Below are 21,367 nucleotides of genomic sequence, written 5' to 3' on the forward strand. Positions count from 1 at the left end.
TCATTGGTTTTTGTTAGTTTAATTTTGAAATTTATAAAATATAATTTTTAGGGTTTAGAATTTTAATTTTAGATCAATTAGGATTACAACTAAAAGGAGAAAAGATTCAGCCCTTCAGACTCTTATCTTCTTCTTCTTCCTCATTTTGCAATTTATACTTTTGAGAACTCAAGGTTTTTCTATGAGCCATGAGAAACAAAACCTCTATTGTTAAAGTTATGATCTCTGTTTATTTTAATGGATTAACACTATTGTCATTCTACTCTTAATCGATGCACTGTTTTTAAATTCAAGGATTGACTTCGTTCTTCATTCTAGGAATTAGAGTATATTTGAAGATAACTCTTTTTTTTATTTGAATTCTTATTGAATCTTGAAAAAGTTATATCACTAGAATTAAAGCTTGAAATCAATTCCTCACAACTGTCTAATTATCTGGATTTAATGGGATACGTGACATATAATCTCCTTATTTTTTGGTACTTAGATTTGTGTGGCTCATAAACTAGAATTTGACTTAATCTTCTAATTTAAATTAAGTGACCAAGGAATTGGCAGGTGATTGAGTTAGATGAGATTAAATTACTAAGAAATTAGGGTTTAATCACTTAAGATTTGCCATGAATTGAGTCTTTGCTTGATTAAAGTAGTTGATAAGAATTGTTAATCCGGAAATTTAAACACCTCCAAAGCCTTAACTGTTCTCTCATATTATTTTTACTAACCTTTCACTGTTTGCTTTCTTGCATGTTCTGAATTACTGTTTTATGCTACTTGAACTTAGAACCATTCATTTTAGCTTGTTTAACTAGTCTAATCACTCAACTATTGTTGCTTAGTCTATTAATCCTCGTGGAATCAACACTCACTCACCTGAGTTATTACTTGGTGACCCGGTGCACTTGCTGGTTAGTTATACTGGCGGCTTAGCAAATTTCATGAAGACGACGGCCAGGCTGGTATGTAAAGTGGCTTTAAATTTGTTAACAACTTACTTATATTCTTCTGCATATCACAACTAGGCATCCTAATCATATTGTTTCAATACAACATATATAGTCAAAGTCGTTGGATCGCGAGGTGACGTTGACAAAAACATTCAAGTACACCCACACGCTGAAGGAGAACAAAGATATATTTACTGATCAGCGGTCTCAGGACCATTATGTAAGTAAACATACATCTGATATTCTTTTGCTATAAAATTATTAGAAATTAACTATATATCTATCAACAGTCTCAGCAAGGTGGGGAAGACGCCGCCGATGGATCTACAGCTACAGTCGTCAATCCCGATGCAGTTTGGCGCAAGACCGTCTCAAGGCCGTACAAGAACCGCGTATACGGGATTGGGTCGTGCTTCGCCAGTAGCCTCTGCACATCCACGTTGAGGCCGTCGTCAGGCTCTACCACCAGTCGAGTTGTCGACCTGAGGATGGCGTGGATTTGAGGCTTCAGGTGCAAGAGCTCCAACGCAGCGTTCAGCAGCAGTAGCTCAGGAGCTTAACGATTATCGAGAGAGGTATTAGGAGATCCTCAACCGCATGATGTCTACTAATGAGCTCAGGCTGGAGTTCCGGGAGTTGGTGGAGCAAATGCAGCGTATGGAGGCTCAGATGGAGGTGTACTAGGCCCAGATGCGCGCCGCTGGCATCAACCTTGCTGGTGGCAGCGGTCCTGCTGATGGCATACGGACATCACCACCTTCTGCGCCGTCGACTCAGGGCCACGGGACCAACGATGACAACGTCTACCTAGATCTGTAGTTATTTATTTTCTGTTTTATTGTTTCATTGTACGTATTTGATGTAGTTGACTTTTAATATATTTGAATAGTGTATTATTTATTTTAATTAAATAACAGTTTTTTATTATTTATGAATGTTCCACTAATTGTGTGAAAAATTTAAATTTAAAATTAAAATTGACCATTTATTTCAAATTAAAATAAAAATAAAAATTGAGATTGCCGTAGGAATAATCCGATGATAACAGTGAGCGATACAATATTTTTTGACGCCAACATTACCATCGGAAGAATCCATCGGTAACCAATTAGTTTTTCGCAGCCTATAATTCGTTGCAACTTCCGACGGTAATTACCGTCGGATAAAAAAATCCGACGGTAAATTCAACAGTATTTAAATTATCGTCAGATTTTATTCTTTTTTTCGACGGTAAATCCAACGATATTCAATATTTTTTTGTAGTGATGGTAGAACAAAGAATAGGGGTTCGTGTGCTTCCACTCTCCTTTCGCGAGTTTCTGTTTTCCTTGATTTTGGGTTCTTTGATACGATGTTATTAACACAACCACCAATTATGATAAAGTGTTTGGGTTAGCAGAGGTTCTTCATGAAATCGCCGCTAATCCATCCAATTTTGCGTCACATTGAAGAACTCAGATGTCTATTGCAGCTATTTTGGCAATATGCAGCGGTTAGAGAAACGGCAGGCAATTTTCCGTCACTATTTTCTGCGTGTCTTTCAGTGTCTAATGGTCGAGTCCAGGGATGGATATACTTTTGCGGGTGTGGGGGCAAGCGCCCCCACTACAATTTGGAATTTTATTGAGTAGTATATAATAATAATATTTATTTGCCCCCACTAAATTATTAAATTTGACCCCACAATAATTTTTTATTCAACTTTCGACACTTAATAGTCAATTTGAGTATTTTATACTAGATGTCCATTATAATAATCAATTTTTAAATTTAAATAAGAATGATGTTCTTTCTTAGAAATCGACTCGAAAGAATATTATTTATCTATTTGTGTTTCTTTTTTTGAAATTAGTTTTAGTTTTTTATAATTATACTAATTGAATGAACTTTTTCAACTATGAATATCATCAAGAGCTAATCGTATAAAAGTTGAGTTTTAAATGATTGTTCAACGACATATACAAAAAAAAGAAACATTTTGATTATATTGTCAAGATTTTTAAATATGAAATATAAAAAATTAAATTTAAATTATATGTTATTATTTAAATTATTATTTTAGTATTTTAATTTGTAATTAGATATTTTAAAACCTAATCATATTTTATAATAACAAAATATAATTATAACAACAATTATGCTATGTATACATAAAATAATCACTTGTACAAAATAAATTTTAAAATACAAATAAAATACACATTAAAAATAAGTTAAATAATATATGTATTTATATACAAATTTATAATAGATAATTTAATATCTAATTTTTTATGTAAACTGAATATTATTAGTATAAAAATTATTATCATGTTATATATATTTCGCCCTCACTATTAAAATTTTTTGGATCCATGGTCGAGTCCTACTCCGTTGAAATCTTGCCCACACATAATCAACTAGTTTCATCCCAAATCTTTTCTACTCAATTCATATATATGAATCAGTTCGACACCATAGTCAAATTTCGCAACAGGTCAAAATTTGTGGCAACAAACAGAAATCAATTTATCACAATTTTCTTCACCTGATAAATCGTTTAGCATAAACTGGATTATATACATTGTACAGTCCTAGTAAATCGTTTTTGTTTAAAATGATTTATTGTGCACTTATACTAAATTATTTTAAGTCAGATAAATTTGTATAAAGACATTTTGGAATGAAAATTAAAATAGGACAAATCAGTAATATGGAAACTATATTAATTATTCAGATGGGTGATTTACCCTAAAAATTGTGATGATTGTTAAAAATAATTTGATAATTTAATATATTTAATTAAGAATTTAGTTAACCTGTGCCCTTAATGAAATTTAAATTTCAAAATATTTATTGTACATTTATTGAAATAAAAAGTTCAAAATTTTTTTTAATAGTAATTTTATCAAGTGCTTTTTGAGTATATATTAATTAAATTTTTTAATTAATTATTTAATTAATATAATACATGTTAATATTTTCATATGAAAATAACTTCATGTGAATAACTATTTATACAAAAAGATAAATTTTTTGTTGTTAAATTTAAACTTGCACAACAAAAATTACTTTTTGGAAAAAAAATCTAAAACATTGTAACTAAAAAAGTTTTAAAAAAGTATAAATAAACTTTGCAACACATGGAAAAAATCCGTGAGTTACAAGATATCTTGTCTTGTTTCAAGTGTTATTGAAACAAAAGGTTTAACGAATTGGATTAAACCTTTCATCAACGCTTAATTAATAAGAAGATAACAACAATTCATCATTAATTTAATTTCACTTAACCATTCACAATAGACAATATTATTTATTACTTTTACACTTGAGAGTTGAATAACTCTCAGTTTCATAAAACACTTGTGATTATCGGTTGAAGAGTTATTTAAGCAATTACCACATTCTTTCATTACACATTCTATATCCGTTATATAACTATAATCCTATAAAAGATTACTTCTTCACCAATGCAAAACATCAATAGAACATTCAACATCACCTCACTAATATTGTACCAAAAGCACATAGCGGCAAATTAATATGGCTTCTTCTTCAGCAAGAAGAGAGAAAGTGCCACTAACCGTGACACTACTCACCTTCTTGTTGATTCTTCTCCTTGGAAACTTTACTTCTATGGTCTCTGCTTCTGGCAATTGCGGTTCGGAAGGCTCAACATGCCTCGTGCCTTCTGAGTTCGTCGGTGTTGTTAAGGAAGTTATTGGGCTCTTGGGGAATGTTGGTTCCATCCTGTCCAAGTTTACTGGTGGTTTTGGTAATTTCCATCTCACAAACGCCATTCTTGACGGTCTTGATTTGTTGGACATGTCCTCCGATGAACTTAATTTGTTTCTCTCCGTCATTCAAAATCCCAAAGGTACCTTTACATAACCACTTTGTGCATCACATAACAATCTAGTTATTTGTATTCTCTAGGTGGATTCAAGCACGATAAGGAAAAGTTTTAAAACAAAAGTTAATTACAATGTGATATATATGCCATTAGATGAGTTATTGTTGTTAATGTAGATAACGATTAAATTGTTTCTTCAATTTTTATTCCATGATCAAACTTTTCATCTGTCATGTCAGCTTGTCCAATGGTGCAGAAAAACTAATTTAATTCATGATTTAAAAATTAACAATACTAATCACTAACCTAATTTAACAATACTAAAAACTAAAATTGCATACATATTTTTTCACTCATGATAAAATTAGAACATGATACCATGATACTTAACAAACCTAAGTAAAATGTGACATTATTATAATTAATGTTGCAGGGAGAAACAACTTAGAATTCGATTTGGCGACATGGCTAAGTGCTGTCCTAGCAAATTTAGACACATGCCTGAATGGATTCGAAGGCACAAATAGTATCATCAAAGGGTTAATCTCCCCTGGCCTTAGACTAGTGACATCGCCAGTAACGAATCTTCTCGCAAAGGTTGATGTGTCCCAGAATGATTTCTTCGAAGATGCGGCCGCCGGCGCTGGCGAGGGCCGATTTCCTTCGTGGGTGAAACCGAGGGAGAGAAAGCTTCTGCAAGCAAATAGGGTGGTTGCGAACGCCGTGGTAGCTGCAGATGGGAGTGGAAACTTTAGAAGAGTGATGGATGCGGTTATGGCAGCGCCGAATAATAGTAATACGAGGTTTGTGATTTACGTGAAGAAAGGTGTTTACAATGAGTACGTAGAGATTAACAAGAATAAACGGAATATCATGATGATCGGAGATGGTATCGGTGCCACTGTTATCACCGGCAACCGAAATTATGTCGACGGCTGGACAACTTTTCGATCGGCCACCTTTGGTAAGAATTTTAACTTCGTAACAACATACACTCGCATTAATCTTTTACATTCTTTCATATAAACTTTTCTTAAATTTTACTTTTCATCAATTGTTATATATATATTTATTAATTTATCATATTTGCTCATTTATATATTAGAAATATATAACCAAATCGATTGATTGATATAAGTAATGAGAAAAGTTCAAGGCCAACGTAATTCATTGTTGTTTGTTGGTATTTTTTGTAGTCTAAAAATTTAACAATATATTTTTAATTTATATTTTTAAATATTAATTTTTAATAATTAATAAAAAATAATAAATTCTGTTACTCTTTAACATCTTTATCATAATGAGTTGTGTAAATGAAAACAAAAACTAATGCTAGGAGAAGTAATCATTAATGACGTAATAAGAAAAGACCACAAGTATGTGATTGCATAAATTTATAAAAGAAGAGTAATATTATTAAAATAAAAATAATAATATGTCTTTTATATGTATATATTTATAAAATAAAATCTATAACATCGTCTAACTTTTTAATGGCCATTGATTTCAATTTTTTCAATTTATAAATTTAAAATAATTATATGAAACAAAAATTACAAACGGATCACCAATGAGTAATAGTTTAAATGGCATAGTTTTCTCATACTCAATTAAGAAGTTGTGGGTTCGAGTCTTATATCTTTGATAAAAAAAAATTACAAACGGATCATTATTTTTCAAATAATAATTAACTAACATTTTTTTCTTTGCATTTCTCTTTTGAACTCTTCTAACAATAACAACTCAAATAGTAAAACATATAATCAAATTTAAAAATACTTTCAAATAATAAAAATATAACTTTAATTTAAATTATACTTTTTAAATGTTATCATACTTTTGCTATCATATTTATCATAATAACCGTCACAATAGAATTCACCTATATATATGGCCATATATGATTTATGTTTTATTTTTTTATAATTTTTTTAAAATTTATATCAAAATCAATTATTAATATAAAAATATTAAAAAATAAAATATATACTAAAATAAATTAAATTATATATATTTATACAAAAATATATAATACAAATGATATTCTTAATTTTTTATAATTATTTGTATTATTTTTTCTAGAATTCAATGAGTAATTAAATGCGCATGTTGTGCTATTATACCATTTTCATGAAAAAAAAAAAAAAAGAAAAAGATGCACTTTTTCTAACATATAATTTCATTTTTTTTTCTTATGTACGCATTTGGCATATGCAGTTGTAGTTGGAGGAGGGTTTATAGCACGAGACATTACTTTTCAAAACACAGCAGGGCCAGCGAAGAAGCAAGCCGTGGCACTAAGAACCGATTCTGACTTCTCCGTCTTTTTCCGTTGTGGAATCTTCGGCTACCAAGACACCCTTTACGTTCACTCAATGCGTCAATTCTTCAGAGAGTGCACGATTTCCGGCACCATCGATTTCATCTTCGGCTATGGAACCGCCGTCTTCCAAAAATGCAACATACTTATCAAAAAAGGGTCAGCGGACCAAAAGAACGCAATCACTGCACACGGCAGAGAAGATCCTAACGAACCAACAGGGTTCTCGTTGCAATTCTGCAACATAATCGCTGACTCTGACCTCGTTCCGTTTGTTAAGACGACGGAATCTTTCTTGGGGAGGCCATGGAAAAAGTATTCAAGAACAGTTTTTATGCAAAATTATATAAGCGACGTTATAAGCCCACTAGGTTGGGCACCATGGAATGGGAGCATTGGGTTGGACACACTGTATTATGCTGAGTATATGAACACTGGTCCCGGTGCGGGTGTAGCTAACAGAGTGAAATGGCCTGGATACCGTGTTTTGAAAACCGCCCGTGAAGCTAGTAATTTTACTGTGGCAAACTTCATTCAAGGGAACTCATGGTTGCCTTCAACTGGTGTCGCATTTTCAGCTGGATTATCTGTTTAATTAAGAACAAGTTATTTAAACTTGCCAATCTTGTATACCATAAAGATGAAGTATTAATTATTATTGCTCTTGTAGTTGTTCTTTACAATAATGGAAAAATATATGGTGCTTACTCTGATGCATATTGAGAATGTGCCGAGATATAGAGAGAAAGAATAAATGTTATGTTTTGCGGGTTCATTCTTTTTTTTTCTTTTTTTTTTTTTTTTGTGCCGAATGCTATGTATGATTTCAATCTATATTTGAGTATAAGTCACCGAAAAAATCTATATTTGAGTATGAACCAAAATTACCTGAAAGGTGGGTCAGAAAATATATTGAAAAAGTGAACTGTTTTGATCACTCTAGGAAATTAGTACTTGGTTATTATTAAACGTGTATGCCACTATTACAAGGTCCATTACCGATGGCCATTTAGATACGTATGTAATATAAATGATTCAAACTTAAATTAAAGAAAGTGGAGTAATAGCCATCAAGTTTTGTGATTTGTAGTTATTAATTAGTTATTATTGATATTTTAATTTTTGAATTGTATAAGATTTCATTTAATGGTATGTGGGATTATTGCTTTTCTTTTACTGGTAAAATACTGGCCAAATTTTAATAAAAGTGCTGAGTCCTTAAATTTTTTTTTAAAAAAAATACATTGAAATTGAAATAGAAACAAAAAGATAAATTGAAATTGAATAGAAAGAGAATCATTCTACTTCTTACTCAATTTCTTGACGTAATAAGAAATGACTCATCAATCTAATTTGTCAATGCCATAATTTAAAAATTGAATCGAAGGGACTTCTCAACTTTCTATCCAATTTCTCGATGCAATAGGAGAGATTTCTCAACCTCAATTGTCCACTCCATAATTTCATCACGAAATTAAAAAGGGATTTTTAAACCTCTAAATCATTCTATATCACTACTACCTTAATTTATGAGGTATTTATAACTTCTTATTAGGTTAAAATATAAAATATCATAAGCCTACAAACATAAGGTCAAATCTAGTAATTAAATAAACAAAATTAAAATAAATCAAAATAAATTAAAACATTTTAAAAATATAAACTAATATCTTTTAAATAACAGATGAACTATTCATATCACAAATATTTGAAACACGTATCATACACACATGATATGTTCTAATAAGATCTAAATTATTTTATTATTCTAATATACTTCTTATACTAATTTGAGATTTAGAATGCCTTTTGTAGATACTTACTCTCCATGTGTTTTTTCTTGCCAAAATATATATCTTTTAAAAATAAAGAGACAAATTTAATTTCATCTAAGACGAGATAAACCTTAAAGCAATTACCATATAAGAACATTTATTATTCAAAAAATCTCACAATTATAATATCATTCCATTATATATAATCCCTATATTTTATGTTCGTGCAAGGATGCGCGGCTCCGTGCTATACGTCGGCTTCCGTTGGTCGATGAAAGAGATTTTGTTCTGCAGCGGAGAAATGCCAAGCTTAAGCATGAATCGGGCGGAGAACCTGCAAAAAGGACTCCAACGATCAAGTTAGTGGAGAGTAGTTACAAAATAAAGTATAAGCGTAGGAAGTGTGTACGAGTGTATTCAAGTGTTGCCCCGATGATCCCATTTGATTTGGTAGCAGCCGTTTTTATAGAGTTGTAGGTTGATTCTATTTGATGGTTTGTTAGAGTGAATTTCGGTTTTAACCGAGATCCTTGGAGTTGTTATCACGTCGTGATGATCTGCTGCTTATGTGACTAACGTGGCCGAGATATAGGGTGGCAGTTCCGAGTTGTAAGGTACGGTACATAGCCCCCAAGCTTGACTTGCTTGGGTATTTGGTTTTTAGCAAGTTGAGCTTTTAGGATGACCTATATCTCGGCTAGTCATGCCAGCCCCCAAGCTCAACGTTGCGTGCGTTTTGGGCGTGAAGCACGAACCGTTGTTTTTGAAAGATGATTAAACGAAACGACTGGCATTAGGAGGGCATTTTCCCATTATTTTAGGAAAACGTGCTGCCATTACTTTACTTAATGCTTGTAACTGAACCGGTTTTGACCCTTGGTTTCTCTGCGGTTTTTGGTTTTGCGTTCCCACTTTGTTAGTGGTTTGTAATAAGCTGTTTGTGTTATTGGTCTTTGGTGATTCTTCGAAAAGTCACTCTTTTCCCTCTGATTTTGAAAGAAAATGTCTTCAAAAGGTTAGATTTTTCGTTTCCTTTATCTTCTATTCTTTCTCCATCTTTTCGTAATTGTGGTTTGTAATGGATAAAGAAAAGTTGAAGGAGAAGCAGAAAGTTGTAGAGGTAAAAAGGGATGACCTTTATCATTGGGTCCATGACGACGTTAAAACTCGTGCTTCCTCGTATTGTAGTTTTGATTCTCTCCAGGAGTTTCGTGCGATGAAGTTGGTGAAGGATGGCTCTAATGTTGCTGTCGAGCTTCTCCCTTGTTCTAGTGACGATAGGGTTTGTGAGCATAGGGGTGATTGGGGGTATTTTTATATGTATACTCCGTGTTTCTCTGAACTATATGTTAGGTTTCCTTTTTCTTCCTTTGAATGCGACGTATTGACTCAACTGAATTGTGCTCCTTCCCAATTACATCCCAACTCCTGGGCATTTCTAAAAGCTTACCAGTGTTTGATGTCCTTTCTAGAATATCCTCCTTCCCTTGGCGTTTTCTTTTCTCTGTTTCAGTCGAAAGGGGTTCGGAGGGGTTTATGGGTTTGTTTAAGCAGTTTTCCTGGTCGTTCTATATTTCTTCTGTACAAGTCGTCTTTTAAAAATTTCAAGTCTCTGTTTGTGAAAGTCCGATCTATAGAAACAGAATACCTTTTTTATCTTGATGACGAGCTGATAGAAAGATATCCCTTGTATTGGTGTTCTGAGCCTATGCAAGTACTTGAGGCGTATAGAAGTGACGAAGAAGACTTGATTATTGACTTTTTGGTGAAAAACTTTGCTTCCGGCGAGTGTCTCTCAATCCCTGAGATGTTAAATTTTGAAAAAGATAATGATAGGGAAGGGTTGCGTACTTATATAGGTAATGTACATGTTTGTCCCTGGTATTAGTTTTCTGTTTCGACACTGATGTCTTTCGCTTGGTTTTGCAGGTGGACGAGTACTGCATCTGAATTCCTCCAGGCTTCAATCTTTTCTTGACAGAAAAAGGGAAAAAGGTGTAACTACTTCTGCTGCTCAGAATGTTGATGAAGGGGGTGCTGCTTTTTCGATTGCGCAACCTGTCTCTTCAAAAAGAAAAAGAGGGGTGGCTGATGATTCATTGGAGGTGCTATCCGAGGATGATAGGGAGGTGGCCGAGGTTTCTACTACTGTTTTTGATCGCCAGCGCAAGTTTCATGGGTTTATTCCTGGGGCAAACGCCCATTCTTTGTGGAGCGACCAATTTCCCTTGGCCGAGCTCTCTGATAGAGCTTCCCAGTTTCCTGGGGATATGATACTTACTCGACGTGTGGGTCTGGAAGCTTTAGGCAAATATGTTCAGGTAAACTTTTGCGTCTGTCCTGTTCCTGTCTGTTTTGCTGGTTTTCTTTGTTTGTTTTAATTGTGGGTTTGATCAGGTTGTCGCTTCTCGTTTGCTGTGCGTCGAGCGTACTACTGAATTGCTTGGAGCTGAAAGGCAGGCTGAGGTTGATAAATTTGCTACTTTGGAATGCTTGGTAAAAGAAAAAGAGAGAGCCATTACTGATATGACAGCGAAAATGAAGGAGAAGGAAAGGTCGGCCTCTGATGTGGCTGCTAAGCTGGAGGAGAAGGGACAAGAAGTTGCTCGCCTTCAGGATCAGATTCGATCTTTTCAACCCGAGATTAGGGACAATGATAAGGCGAAAGGTGAGATGACTACTCGAATTCATGAGCTGGAGGACCAAGGTATTGAGATGTTCACCTCGGGCTTCGATCGGGCTGTCGCTCAAGTGTCATTATTTGATCCTGGATTCGATGTTCGTCAGCTCGATGTGACGAAGATAGTCGTTAATGGGGAGTTGGTTCAGGACGAGGCTAGTGAAGATCATGATGAGAACGTGCCTCCTCCTGTTTGAAAGAAATTTTTATTATTTGCCTTTAGTAAGTAGTTTGGACTTGTATGTTTTTTGAAAGACTTGTTGGTTTTTATTCCGACTTTATCGACTGTTTCTCCGATGTATAGTGTCGGAGTTTGCTTTTGCGAATATTTTATGATTACAGCGTTTTATTGCTGCTTTGTATATCCATGTATGGGGAAATGTATGATTTTATTTAGATAGAATTGTCCCTCATGTTCGAGGTGTGCAGGATGGTCGGCCTCGTTAAAACCTACCCGAGTAAACCCTCCTTAGGGAAAAACCTCGTGGTTAGGAAAAAGAGTACCTAGCCATCCTGTATGTTACAATATCATGATCAACTATAGTAGTATTTGAGTGATGAGATGTTCCATGTGTTCGGCAATGCTGTCCCATTCAATGTTTCTAGACGATAAGCTCCTCTTCCGACCACCTTAGTGATTCGAAAAGGTCCTTCCCATGTCGCTGCTAATTTTCCATGGCCTGGTGGTTTCCGAACATCTTCTATCTGTCTGAGCACTAGGTCTCCCTCCTGGAGGGTCCTTGGTCTCACTCTCTTGTCGTACTGACGTTTCATAGCTAGTTGCATTGATTTTTGCCTTAACTGCGTGAGATTGCGTTCTTCATCGATGATGTCAAGCTCGGCAAGCTGAGCTTGTTCGTTAGAACTGTCGTTGAAGTGCTCGGTCCTCGTTGACCCTTGACTGATTTCCAAAGGGATCACGCATTCTGATTCGTACACTAAGCGGAAAGGACTTTCTTTAGTTGTTGATTGCGGAGTTGTGTTATAACTCCATAGTATCTCTGGTATTAGCTCGGTCCAGCGACCTTTTACCTCGGTCAGTTTTTTCTTTAGGGCCTACAAAATTACTTTGTTAGCCGCCTCTGCGAACCCGTTGGTCTGTGGGTGCTCAACAGAGGAGAATAATGTCTAATATTCATGTTAGTTAAAAATGATGTAATCTTTTTGTCAGTAAATTGCCTACCATTATCAGAGATAATTTCACGTGGCATGCCATATCTACAAATGATAAATTTCCAAATAAACTTTTGTACCTTATCCGAGGTTATTTTTGCAAGTGGTTGCGCTTCTATCCACTTTGTAAAGTAGTCGATGGCTACCAAAAGGAACTTTACCTGGCCTGGCGCTATAGGAAATGGTCCGAGGATGTCCATGCCCCACTTGTGGAATGGCCAAGTTGCATCCGATGTATGTAACGCCTCGGCTGGGTTGTGTATCAGTGGCGAGCATTTTTGACATGATTCGCACTTTTTGACCTTGTCTGTGCAGTCCGACCTTAAGGTCGGCCAATAATATCCCGCACGTAAGATCTTTGTTGTCAAGCTTCTTCTTCCGATATGATGTCCGCAAATGCCCTCGTGGACTTCGTCTATTGTTAATCTGGTGTCTTCCCCTGCAAGACATTTAAGCAGTGGTCGGGAAAAACCACGTTTGTATAGATTATCTCCGATTAGGGTGAATTGGGTTGCTTTCCTTTTAAAAGACCTCGGATCACCATCTGGTACGATTCCCGTCCTCAGGTAGTGTATTATTGGTGTTCGCCAGTCTTCATCCTGTGACAAATTTAAGACATATTGCAAATCTAGGCTAGGTTTTGTTAGTGTGAGATGTACCAAACTTCCTGATTGCTGATCTTCTCTGTGTGTTGCTAATTTAGATAATATGTCTGCTCTAGAGTTTTGTTCCGTGGTATATGTGTTATTTCAAATTTTTGAAAACCCTGTATCATGCCCTTAGCAATATGTAGGTACTTTTCCAAGAGTGTATCTTTGGTTTGAAAATTACCGGTTACCTGCTGAACTATGAGTAAGGAATCGCAATATACCTGCAAGCTCGACACGTGTACCTCTTTCGCGAGTCTTAGTTCTGCCAATAACGCCTCATACTCGGCTTGATTATTTGTTGCTTGAAATTGGAATTTGATTGACTGTTCGGCATATACACCTTGGTTGTCTTTTAGCAGAATTCCTGCTCCGCATCCGTTGTCATTGGATGCTCCGTCCACATACAGTTCCCATGGTTTTGTTTCTTCTACTTCATTTGTGAATTCTGAGATGAAATCGGCTAGAGCTTGGGCCTTGGGGGATCCTCTGGACTGATATGTGATGTCAAATTCGGAGAGTTCTACCAACCATTTGGTTAGCCTTCCTGCTAGGTCGGGCTTGGCTAGGATCTGCCGGAGTGGTTGATTGGTCCGAACTATAATTCGGTACCCCTGAAAGTAATGCCGAAGTCTTCGAGCTGTGACGATTAGTCCATATGCTAATTTTTCTATCGTCGGGTACCTTGTTTCAGCACCCTGTAGGACTTTACTTATGAAATATACTGGGTGTTGTTCTTTGCTGTCATCTGTTACAAGTACCGAACTGATTATGTTAGTGGAAATTGAAAGAAATAGGTGCAAGGGCTTTCCTTGTTCTGGCTTTCTCAATATGGGCGGTGATCCCAAGGTGTTTTTGAATTTGGTGAAAGCTTCTTCGCATTCTTTCGTCCAGACAAATTCGTTCGACTTCTTTAAGGTGTTAAAGAAGTGGTATGACTTTTCCGCTGCTGCTGGCAAGAACCGAGAAAGAGCTGCCAGCCGACCTGTGAGTTGTTGGACTTCCTTTTTGTTTCTGGGGGATTGCATGTTAATTACGGCTGAACATTTGTCGGGGTTCGCTTCTATCCCTCTGTTTGTCAGCAAGAAGCCGAGGAATTTGCCCCCTTGACTCCGAACGCACATTTTTCTGGATTCAGTCTCATATTGTGTTTTCTGAGCTGTGCAAATACTTCGTCCAGGTCGTGTTTGTGCTGTTCCTCCGAAGTTGATTTCACCACCATGTCATCCACATATATTTCAATGTTTCGGCCAATCTGATCTTTGAAGACTTTGTCCATAAGCCGCTGATATGTTGCTCCCGCGTTCTTTAGCCCAAAGGGCATGACCTTGTAGCAAAAATTTCCTTGGTCTGTGATAAATGCTGTTTTTTCTTCGTCTCTCGGGTGCATGAGAATTTGGTTATAGCCGGAATAGGCATCCATGAAACTGAGCACTGGAAATCCCGAGGTGTCGTCTACCAATCTGTCTATGTTGGGGAGGGGGTAACCATCCTTAGGGCATGCTTTGTTTAAATCGGTGAAGTCCACGCACATACGCCACTTTCCCGAGCTTTTTCGTACCATTACGACGCTGGCTAGCCATGCTGAGAATCAAAGTTCCCGGATAAACCTTGCCTCTAAGAGCTTTTTGGTTTCTGCTTCTGCTGCTTTTCTCCTTTCGTCTCCCAAGTTTCTTTTCTTTTGTCGTATAGGTCGGACATTGGGATTGACAGCCAGCTTGTGGCAAATGAAGTTAGGGTTGATACCAGGCATGTCTGCTGGCGTCAATGCAAACAGGTCGGTGTTGTTTCGTAATATCGTGATAAGGTCGGCCTTCTGTCCTGCAATGAATGCCGATCCTATGTTAGTAAATTTCTCATCATGACCTATTTTTACCTGTTCAAGGTCGTCTGTTGGTGTCGGACGACTATTGTCATTTCTGGGATCTAGCTCGGCCAGCGTTGGTATGTGCTCCGAGTTATAGACAGTGTGAATCCGAGGTGTTTCCTCCTTCTTTACTGTTTTGAGGCTTGCGTTGTAGCATTGTTTTGCCTCCTTGTGGTCGGCATAAACCGTCCCCACCGTGTTATCCTGCAAGGGAAATTTCACACAAAGATGAACAGTTGAAACAATGGCACCAAAAGTATTTAATGATGGACGTCCTAGAATGATGTTATAGGGGCTAGGGTAATCGACCACTAGAAATTGGATATCTAGTGTTTTGGTATGTGGAGGTTCTCCAATTGTTGTTCTCAGCCAAATGTACCCGGATACCGATACCTTTTCCCCAAAGAACCCTACCAATTCTCCGGGCGACAGTTGTAGTGCGTTGTCGCTGAAATGCATCTTTTTGAAGGTGGAGTAGAATAAGATGTCGGCGCTACTTCCTGGGTCAAGCAAGACCTTTTTTACTGTTAGTTCTCCCATGTGAATCGAGATGACAACTGGGTCATCAAGGTTCGGATAGGTTGTCTTAAGGTCGGCCGTGCTGAAGTCGATGCGTGAGGTCGGACTTGATGCTTGTCGTTCCAGGCGAGATCCTTCCATTGTCATCATTGCTTGGTAACTTCTTTTCCTTGCCGAGGTGGTGGTCCCACCTCCGGCGAAGCCTCCTGAGATGTAGTTAATGATCCCCTTGGATGGGGGTGTTTCGACATGTTTATGTCTGCTATCCCTTTCTGCTTCTCTTTCTGTATCTCGCTGCTTTCTTGATGAGATATATTTGTCTAAGAGCCCTTGCCTGGCTAATCTCTCCAGTAGGTCTTTTGCCACGATGCAGTCGTCTGTGGTATGGCCGAACTTTTGGTGAAAAGCACAGTGTTTGCTTTTATCCACGTACTTCTGATCTTGGTATGATTCTGCTCGGACTGGTGGTTTGATCAATTTGTTATGCAGGATCTCTTTGATTATATCCTCCCTTTTTGTGTTGAATTTTGTGTACGTGTCAAATTTCGGCGCTAGTTTGAATGGTTTTCTAGAGTCTTTGCTTATAGGCCGATGAGGCCTCTCTTCTTCCTTCTTCATCGGCTTTTCGCTCCTCCGTGCCTCCCTGAGTTCTTCGATTTCGATCTGGCCCTGGGCTTTTTCTCGGAATTCCTCTAGTGTCTTTGGTTTTGCCACTGCGATTGCTTCCTGGAATTTCCCGGGGCGAAGGCCGCTCTTGATGGCATGTAATTGCACTTCAGGGTTAAGGTCGGGGATCTGCATTGCTGCTTCTGTGAACCGCATCATGTATTCCTTCAAACTTTCGTGTTGTCCTTGTTTGATCGTGCTGAGGTAGTCTGAGTCCCGCACATAAATTTTAGAAGCTGCAAAATGATTAATAAATAATTTGGCAAATTCATCGAAGCTTGTTATTGAACCTGCAGGGAGGTTAGAAAACCATAATAGGGCGGCCCCGTCTAAGAAAGTAGGAAAAGACCGGCACAAGATGGGATCGGAGTCGCTATTAAGAAACATCATTGATTCAAATTTCGTGACATGGATTTTAGGATCTCCGATCCCCTTGTACGGCGTTAGGGTCATTGGAAGTGTAAAGCTTTTGGGCATTTTAAAACTCATTATTTCTTCTGAAAAAGGATTCGTTCGTCATCGTGCCGTTTTGGGGATAGTTTCCCCTGTCTTCACGTTGGATTCTGACTGACGTTCTTCATGTTGATCTGTGTGTATTTTCTTATTGGCCTTCTGTTCGTCGTTTTTCTGCATCTCCGCCAATTGCTCGGCCATCCGCTGGTTTTCCGCAAGCAGGGCGGCGTTCGCAGCTAGGAGGTCGGCATTGCTCGGATTGGTAGTAGGCGTCATTGAGTGGTCCGTCATGGCTTGGTCCCTGAAGAAAAAGTAGAAAGCAGGGTATTACGTCGTTAGCCTCAGAAACTTAAAGAGCGAGGTGGGGTAGGGGCCCCACGGTGGGCGCCAAAATGTTCGTGCAAGGATGCGCGGCTCCATGCTATACGTCGGCTTCCGTTGGTCGATGAAAGAGATTTTGTTCTGCAGCGGAGAAACGCCAAGCTTGAGCACGAACCGGGCGGAGAACCTGCAAAAAGGACTCCAACGATCAAGTTAGTGGAGAGTAGTTACAAAATAGAGTATAAGCGTAGGAAGTGTGTACGAGTGTATTCAAGTGTTGCCCCGATGATCCCATTTGATTTGGTAGCAGCCGTTTTTATAGAGTTGTAGGTTGATTCTATTTGATGGTTTGTTAGAGTGAATTTCGGTTTTAACCGAGATCCTTGGAGTTGTTATCACGTCGTGATGATCTGCTGCTTATGTGACTGACGTGGCCGAGATATAGGGTGGCAATTCCGAGTTGTAAGGTACGGTACATTTTATATTCACAAAATTACAAAATTTTTTTATTAAATATTTTTTGACAACCACTAATCACTCCTTTTTCTCTCTTAATTAAGAAAAAAAATAATAAAAAAGATCTGTTTAAACTATATTTAAAAAAGTTGCAAGTTTTTTTATAATAAAACTTAAAAGCATTTTAAATAAAATGTTATCCATACTATAAATTAATTTTTTAACGTTAAAAAATAATAAAGAAAATTAAGGATTTTAACATAAAGCTATTTTTAAAATATATTAAAAATATAAACACACTAAAATGCGCAGTAATGATAATAATGAGTTTGACAATTGACGCAAGTTTCCCGAATAAGTGAAAGCCGTGAGATTTAAATTGAAAGCTGTATGGATAAAACTCTACTATCTTCTTGAAAATAAAAGCCGAAGGTAAAACAATGGCCAAGCTAAGCTAAACAACAATATAACATAATTAAGTTAATTTGGTGGGACAAGATGTGTGTCCCTTAACGCTTGCTACACTGAAATAAGTGCCAAATATTTCAACGCAACGTGACTTGCCAACTTGGATTCATGTATGTCCTTTTTCATTAAGAGTTTGATCACGGAATATTTATGTTGACAAGAATTTTTGGATATAATATGATTAAATATGTATCAAAAATACAAGGATTATAGCTCAATTTGGTAGAATATTTTGTTTATACGCGCGACAATGTTTTCTTTTAAAGAAATTTATCATGTAATTAAAAGAGTTGATTTTTTTGAAAAATCGATGTCTTATTCCATTTTAGAGAACAAAACAAAAAAATAATAGTCTGAAAAAAGGTTAAGACGGCCAATAAAATTCATCATTGATTTAAAATATTGATAAGGTGAATACAAGAAAAACGTGAACCAAATTATGGATTTTACTAATGATTATATGCATACACTCGTTTTTTTTTCTCTAATGAACGTCATATATATAAGTCATAATTTTGTTTCATTCTTTATATATATATGACCCGCATCTTTGTTCCTGTTAGATAATTCACATGCATACACATTTCAATCTCAATTACTAAATACTAATACATAGTTAAGAAAATTTGAATACAGTTGTCAAAGCATAACTAGTAATTAATAAGCAAGGTAAGGGAAGTTGGATGCCTCACGAAAACAAAAATTTGGATCATAGTAATTAATTAATATACCCTTCTGATTATGATTATATTTTTGCAGCAGAAATATCACGCTAGCTATGGCTAATTTAGTATAGTATTATACTGTTGGCCGTGTCTGAATATGAATGAATTGGAGTTAGAAGTCACTTCACTTCAATTGCATGAAAATTGCATGGTGCTAATAAAGGAAATATTCTCCAGGAATTGTGACCTTGAAAGTAATGGTGGTTTTGTCAACGGTGGGTTCTTATAATATGATGGCAATGCTAGAATTTGATAAGGGAGTTGAATTAAGTTAGTTTCAAAAATTAAATCCTTTAAGTAATTTTTGTAGAAGTTGAGGTTATAAAAATATTTGGTAACCAAAGAAAATCAGCCAAAAACAGCCTGAACTTGTTTTATTTAGCATTCATTAATTGTCGTGACAATTAATGAATGCTAAATAAGGCAAGTTTTGGCTATTTTTTTTTGTCTCCCTAGCATTACCCAGGTTATATATTTGTGTTTTGTCTCTAAAACTAGAATAGAATAGAATAAAGAAAAAGAGAATTACATAAGTATATATTTTGGTTCGATTTTTATGTGTAAAGAAACTTACATTCAATTTCCACTACAATTATGGTGGACTTTAAACTATAATCAAATTCATTACATGCATCAATATAATTGAATTACAACCTAATTCATCTAGTATCAACTACTAAATTTTTAAAAGAAATTTAGTAACTACCAAGTATTATCCATACTTAATAAAAGAAAATCCAACTTGATTCAACAACTACCAAGTCATATCCCAATTTGCATTGACAATCGAACTAATCCTAGTTCAATCAAACTAAATACACAGAAAATTAATATGATTTTTTCAAATTTTTTTTTTGTCATTTTCACTCATGACTTTTTTTCTTTTTCATCTCATCATAATTTGTCTTTCTTTTTATTTACACAAAGATAATCACCAGAAAAATTATAACAATAAAATCTTAAATGAAACTAAAAAAAAAAATAAATAAATAATTCTGCAACATATATGAGATGATGCTCTCAATTTTCACTCTCTTTCTCTCACCTCAATTTTTAGTTGATTACATCCTTATGTATGGGATAATGCTTCCAAAACTTAAGCTAGTGGAGAGAATCAACTCTTGAACATTAAGCCAGCTGGGTTCTTCTTCTTCTTCTTCTGAAAAATCAAAGCAAAAAATTAGAGTAGAACGTTACAATGATGCTGAAGAAAAGGGTAGCAACAGTAGAGTCAAAGTCATGATGCATTCAAAGTGTTTTTGCGAAATCAACACTCTTAATATTAAGTTTTGGCTCCAAATTTAATTTCTAGTCTTTGATTTGCAGTACAAAAAAGTAACCTCTATTTTTTTCGTTTTTTTCTGAATGATAGTGGTTGAAATAGTGTAGCTTCAACAAGTCATTCTACTTGCACAAAAATAATAACATGGCTGTTGCTCTTTGTTTTTAAGTCACTTCAGATTTTGATTTGATTTTAACTTTACCATTTTTGGGTAAAGTTTTAGCAGCACCACCAAAAAGTTTTTCAAAGCTTTGTCCCTATGCTAAACCAATGTACTGGACTTAGATGTTGATATTTGTTTGCATTGATAGTCATATGCCAACCTCAATCCTTTTTTCCAACTGAAATCACTTTAGGCAAAGTGCAGCATATGTGATTCTTTGCTAGTGACTTTGTTGGATCAAGTTTGAAGCTTCGTATTCCAATTTCATGTCCAAAGATCAGCCCAATATAGCTTAGCCTATTTTTGTTGATTTCAACTCTCATGTGGACCTACAAAAAAAAAATGCACATCAAACCAATTTTTAAACTTTTAACCCAACAAAATACATATATGTCATTACTAAAAATTAAGTTATTGTTTCCTAAACTCAACATAATCATTGTCAAGTCATTGTACTACTACTTTTTTGTTTTGCCTATAATATTTAATTTTATTGCTCTTTATTCCGTTTTCATGTTCTCCAAACTCTGTTTTAATAGGATAGTAGTTAACTAATTAAGTATATGATTGAGTTAATTAATATACAAGAGACGGATATACGTGCAGACCAAAAAAGGAAAATTTAGAAGGGAGAAATAATTAAATTAATAGAGTTTGTATGTGAAGAAAAATTTAGGCAAGCCTAGTGAATGTTGTAACAAACATTTGATACTCAGAACATGTATACATTATTGTCACATATCAACCATCATCTTGGAAAAGCATTTGTCATATAGCTAGAAAACAAAAATATTTGCATGTGTTTTATTGAAATTAAAGCCATTAGCTCTGTGGATGGCAACTGTGAATTTTTTTGTAGTTTGAATATCTGCATTCACTTTTTAATGTCAATCAAACAAACACAATGTTTGGAGTGATCTTATACTGATAGGCCATTATTTAAAGAGGCATTGGTAATTACAAGAAAAAACGTGGTGATTAAAACGAAAATATTTGGTAATCAAATAAAATTAGTCAAAAATAGTTATAACTTGTCTTATTTAATATTTATTAATTGTTGCAACAATTAATGA

The 21,367-nt window shown here is 35.6% G+C and overlaps 2 protein-coding genes across 2 annotated transcripts; one reads left to right on the top strand and one right to left on the bottom strand.

Annotated features, from left to right (window-relative positions):
* Positions 1–4,283: 4,283 nt before the first annotated feature.
* On the top strand, positions 4,284–7,816 carry LOC107639689 (pectinesterase/pectinesterase inhibitor PPE8B-like). Its single transcript, XM_016343251.3, has 3 exons — positions 4,284–4,803; positions 5,213–5,743; positions 6,997–7,816. Exons 1-3 carry the CDS (start codon positions 4,470–4,472, stop codon positions 7,692–7,694), a joined length of 1,563 nt encoding a protein of 520 aa, XP_016198737.1. The 5' UTR covers positions 4,284–4,469; the 3' UTR covers positions 7,695–7,816.
* Positions 7,817–12,088: 4,272 nt separating this feature from the next.
* LOC148568899 (uncharacterized) lies at positions 12,089–14,402 on the bottom strand. The gene is made up of 4 exons (XM_088484814.1): positions 13,599–14,402; positions 13,259–13,326; positions 12,889–13,166; positions 12,089–12,480 (listed from the first exon to the last, which is right to left on the bottom strand). The coding sequence occupies exons 1-4, from the start codon at positions 14,400–14,402 to the stop codon at positions 12,089–12,091; spliced, it is 1,542 nt and encodes a 513-aa protein (XP_088340940.1).
* Positions 14,403–21,367: the final 6,965 nt, after the last annotated feature.

The sequence above is a fragment of the Arachis ipaensis genome, chromosome B4, assembly GCF_059453495.1.
Source record: "Arachis ipaensis isolate K30076 ecotype BB chromosome B4, ASM5945349v1, whole genome shotgun sequence".
Classification (NCBI taxonomy): Eukaryota; Viridiplantae; Streptophyta; class Magnoliopsida; order Fabales; family Fabaceae; genus Arachis; species Arachis ipaensis.

Coding starts and splice junctions, on each gene's coding strand:
- LOC107639689 (XM_016343251.3), top strand. CDS start 4,470: ATGGCTTCTTCTTCAGCAAGAAGAGAGAAAGTGCCACTAACCGTGACA. Junction 4,804..5,212: donor CGTCATTCAAAATCCCAAAG/GTACCTTTACAT, acceptor TTAATGTTGCAG/GGAGAAACAACTTAGAATTC. Junction 5,744..6,996: donor TTTTCGATCGGCCACCTTTG/GTAAGAATTTTA, acceptor TGGCATATGCAG/TTGTAGTTGGAGGAGGGTTT.
- LOC148568899 (XM_088484814.1), bottom strand. CDS start 14,402: ATGCAATCCCCCAGAAACAAAAAGGAAGTCCAACAACTCACAGGTCGG. Junction 13,327..13,598: donor TACACGTGTCGAGCTTGCAG/GTATATTGCGAT, acceptor AATTTGTCACAG/GATGAAGACTGGCGAACACC. Junction 12,481..12,888: donor TTCCTATAGCGCCAGGCCAG/GTAAAGTTCCTT, acceptor TGTACGAATCAG/AATGCGTGATCCCTTTGGAA.